Source organism: Limulus polyphemus, unplaced genomic scaffold, assembly GCF_000517525.1.
Source record: "Limulus polyphemus unplaced genomic scaffold, Limulus_polyphemus-2.1.2 Scaffold7109, whole genome shotgun sequence".
NCBI classification, from domain to species: Eukaryota; Metazoa; Arthropoda; class Merostomata; order Xiphosura; family Limulidae; genus Limulus; species Limulus polyphemus.
This window is the reverse complement of record NW_013672719.1, coordinates 6253-10646: the sequence shown is the minus strand read 5'-3', so window position 1 is coordinate 10646 and position 4394 is coordinate 6253. Positions and strand designations below refer to the sequence as shown.

Here is a 4394-nt window from a genome sequence, read left to right as displayed (position 1 = left end):
CATGATAATGATGTATCTCAGATATTATATGTTAATAATAAAGTAGAACCTGTATTATGTTCCACAGTGATTTACTTGTTTGATCCTGTATTAATTCTAACATTAATGTAGTTATTATATTTATTGTTATTTCTAACAACAATATAAGTGTTAGATTCAATGTCAAGCATCTTTGACATTATAGAATTAAAAGGAGTACAACGTTAAAATAATTGCACGATAAACAATTTATTAAAAACAGGGACCAGCCCTAAAAATACTATACATTTTTTTACACCTAAAGATGGTGGCGTCAAACACCGAAACATATAGAGTATTTTTAGGGCTGTTCCCGTTGTTTAATAAGTTATTTATCGCTCGATTATTTTAACGTTGTACTCCTTTTAATAGTATATATATAATATATACACACACAAGTGCTGCTTTAATTTATTTATCTCTCATATTATTGTAGATATCTGTCAAGAGATGAATGGAAAAAAACAATATTTTGAAGCAGGACAAAAAGGCATCATTACATTGGTTAATTTAACCAGTGAGACAGAGCACCTAAGTGCTAGTCGACAAAACGCCCCACAACGGTGTAGCGTAGAACTAATTACATGTCCTTCCTGCCACTTCGTGATTACTTTTCATTATTTGAACCTACCGACATGCAGTGATGATGATTCATGCTGGTGAGACATTTATATTTACCTGTCTACCTATATTTTACAGTTATATTTACCTGTCTACTTATATTTTACAGTTTTATTTACCTGTCTACCTATAGTTTACAGTTATATTTACCTGTCCACCTATATTTTACATTTATATTTACCTGTCTACCTATATTTTAAATTTATATTTACCTGTCTACTTATATTTTACATTTATATTTACCTGTCTACCTATATTTTACATTTATATTTACCTGTCTACCTATATTTTACATTTATATTTACCTGTCTGCTGATATAAATGTGATGCCTATCTCAACTCATGAGATCAGCCGGCTACTCAGTTGTTTAATAATGTTATTTTCATTCACATACTGTAAAATTGTGAAAAAAACTATTACCTTTATTAGTGTGTTTGTTGTGAAGCACAAAGCTGCACATTGAGACCTGTTCTGTAGTCGTTACAAGGATCGAACCCCGAATTTTAGTATTATGAGCCCCAAGCTGATCGTTGCGCCACTAGGGAGTAACTACTACTTTTAATGGCTGAAATGTGTATGTGTCAATTGTAGACTTGTTCATCTGTAATAGCTAGTACTGGACAGTTAAAACATAGCCCTTAATCATATTATAGGATAGGGTTTATGATATTAATGAAATAAAACCTTTATACACGTTTCTGTAAAAGTCCTAAAGGAATAAGTTTTTATTATTGCTCCTCATAGGTTTTTATTATTGTTCCTCATAGTGAGTCATAGTTTTTATTATTGTTCCTCATAGTGAGTCATAGGTTTTTATTATTGTTCCTCATAGTGAGTTTTTATTCTTGTTCCTCATAGTGAGTCATAGTTTTTATTATTCTTGTTCCTCATAGTGAGTCATAGTTTTTATTATTGTTCCTCATAGTGAGTCATAGGTTTTATTATTGTTCCTCATAGTGAGTCATAGGTTTTATTAGGAACAATAATAAAAACCTATGACTCACTATGAGGAACAATTATAGTGAGTCATAGGTTTTTATTATTGTTCCTCATATTGAGTCATAGGTTTTTATAAAATACCAGTTGAAGTACTTTAGGTCTGATGACCAGTGTAAGGCACAAAAGAAACATTATCGACAAAAGTGATTTCAAATGAGATGGGACACTAAAGTAAGATCATTAAGAAGACCGAGCCGTTGGCTCAGGAAGAAAAAGCCATTAAAATAATAAGCAGTAGTTGATGTCTATTGATCGCAGTAGAGGTGTACGTACCTGGTTGTAACGGTACGTACTTCCTGAGAGAAACTAGGCGATGGTTGTCTTTCCAACTTTAAGTAAGATTTCTAATATTTACAATTGATCACAATCGATGCCTGCTGAAGAATATTATTTTGTGTGTGATGGCTTTGAATGAGTTTTTGTTTTTGGATTTAACAAAATAAGTTCGAATGCTAATTGAAAAATAGATTGATAATACTTTAAAAATATTCCTTACACACTGGGATTTCATCAGTGAAAACCATTTCTTTTGTCGATCGATATACGTGTTTTTATATTCATCCTATGAACTGATGCATTATTTATAATCAAAATCCTCCATTTTCGCCGATCGACACGCCTTAGTTTCTTTTTTGTAAATGTAGAAAAGGAATAGAAAGTTAGTCAACTAACATAAAAGAGAGAGAGAGAAAAACGCACGTTAAGTGATTTGCTGTTAGGGTTAGCATATATATATATATATATTACATAAGAATAAACTTCAAATTATTTAGGAAATTACACTGAAGAAAGAATAGTGAGCAATTATGAAATATACTTATAACAGTATAGTTTAAAAAATTGTTGACGCTCTTAAATCAGTGTGTGATATAAGGCATAAGAAGTCCTACAGACACAGTTGAAGCGGAATGTGTTATGATTAACAAATATTACAATAATTACTTAAATAATATACTAGAGTTAACAAATATTGTGAGATGTTGAAGACACTTTTTTGTGTTAGGGTTGACAATGTTTACAGAAGATTATGAAGAGACGCGCTATATTATTGTTACTAAACAGCACAATACTGATGAAAATTGTACTTCGATTAGTGAGAACTTTAGAACATATAGAGAGATATTTTTTATGGTTAGTATGTACTTTTAGAAGATACGGAAAGACATATTATGTTGAAAAGTTTAATATACATATTGTATTAAGGTAAGAAAATACAACTCCACATTGATTAAAATATGGTAACAAATATTTCAGGAGGTTAAAAAGTCATATGTGCATGATACAGTATTAAAGTTAACGAAAAACTGTGTTGAAGAGTCATGATGTAGTATTAGGGTTAACAAATGATATAGAATGTATTGAATAGTCATGATGTGATATTAGGGTTAACGAATAACACAGAATATGTTGAAGAGTCATAATATAGAACTAGGGTTAACGAATAACACAGAATATGTTGAAGAGTCATGATATAGAACTAGGGTTAACGAATGAAAAAGAATTGTTGAATATTCATGAGGTAAAATTAAGGCTAAGGAATAATATAGAATATGTTGAGTCATATGTTTTTAAAGTTAACAAATATTACAAGTTACTGGTTCCGCTTCATAATAGAAGATATTACTTGTTAAAGCTAACAACTCAACAGACAAGATGGATGGAACTTTGCATCAACCACTACAAGAGCTCTTGAGAAAATATTATTCAATAGTTTTTTTTGGCTTTCTTTATGTAGCTCATCTCATCATTATAACGATAACATAATGTACCAACAGCTGTTTTAAATGTGATTAAATTTTCTTTGAAATAGGTGTGATTATATTCAAATCCACGAACCTTACTATAGACAGTCTCGTCAGAAGTTTTGTGGTATCAGTACACATCCATCCACGCGTTTCGAGTCCTTGTCGAAGCTTTTAGTAATAGATTTATTTTACAGCTTCTCACACACCAGTGCCTTCAAGTTAGAATTTAAAGCTGCTGGTAAGTAGTTTATCGGTATATTTGAACTCGAATTTTAGTAGAATACTTTCTGTAGAAACCGAAAAAAAAGTCTTAGTTAGTTTAAATGTTTATTTTAACAATCTCGTTGAAGAGGATAACAGTTTATGCTGAGAGCGAATGCTACATTGGTTAAAGAACTATATGGAGTAATGCATAGAGAAACAAAGTATAGTTTGGTTAGAAAATGGATTACAATACCTTTTGTACTTGTCTATGTTATACATTGTTCTTAATCAAAAATAGAAGTTGACTCAAAATATTTTAAATTAAATTTATAAATATTATGTCACAGTTTTCACTTTTCTTACACCGAGGATGTGGCAAAGTGTAAATCGTTTTTATATTGATGTGTTGACCGTATTAACAGATAAAAATTACATGTTTCCTGTTGGTCAGATTAACAGATGAATCGATACATGTTTTTGTTGATCACATTAAAAGATCAATCGATACATGTTTCCTGTTGATCAGATTAACAGATGAATCAGTTGATGGTTCCTGTTTGTGAGATTAACAGATGAATCAGTTGATAGTTCTTGTTGGTCAGATTAACAGATGAATCAGTTGATGTTTCCTGTTGGTCAGATTAACAGATGAATCAGTTGATAGTTCTTGTTGGTCAGACTAACAGATGAATCGATACATGTTTACTTTTGATCACATTAAAAGATCAATCAATACACGTTTCTTGTTGGTCAGATTAACAGATGAATCAGTTGATAGTTCTTGTTGGTCAGATTAACAGATGAAT

At 30.7% G+C, this 4394-nt stretch overlaps 1 protein-coding gene across 1 annotated transcript in view; it reads left to right on the top strand.

The window, feature by feature from the left end:
• LOC111089705 (cubilin-like) overlaps positions 1 to 4394 on the top strand; it is a gene marked incomplete at its 3' end in the record, with an annotated part of 20774 nt that overhangs the window by 13870 nt on the left and 2510 nt on the right. The window contains exons 4-5 of the mRNA XM_022402662.1: positions 455 to 677; positions 3450 to 3622. Of these exons, the coding sequence (XP_022258370.1) occupies positions 455 to 677; positions 3450 to 3622 (396 nt within the window). The remainder of the gene's footprint in view (positions 1 to 454; positions 678 to 3449; positions 3623 to 4394) is intronic.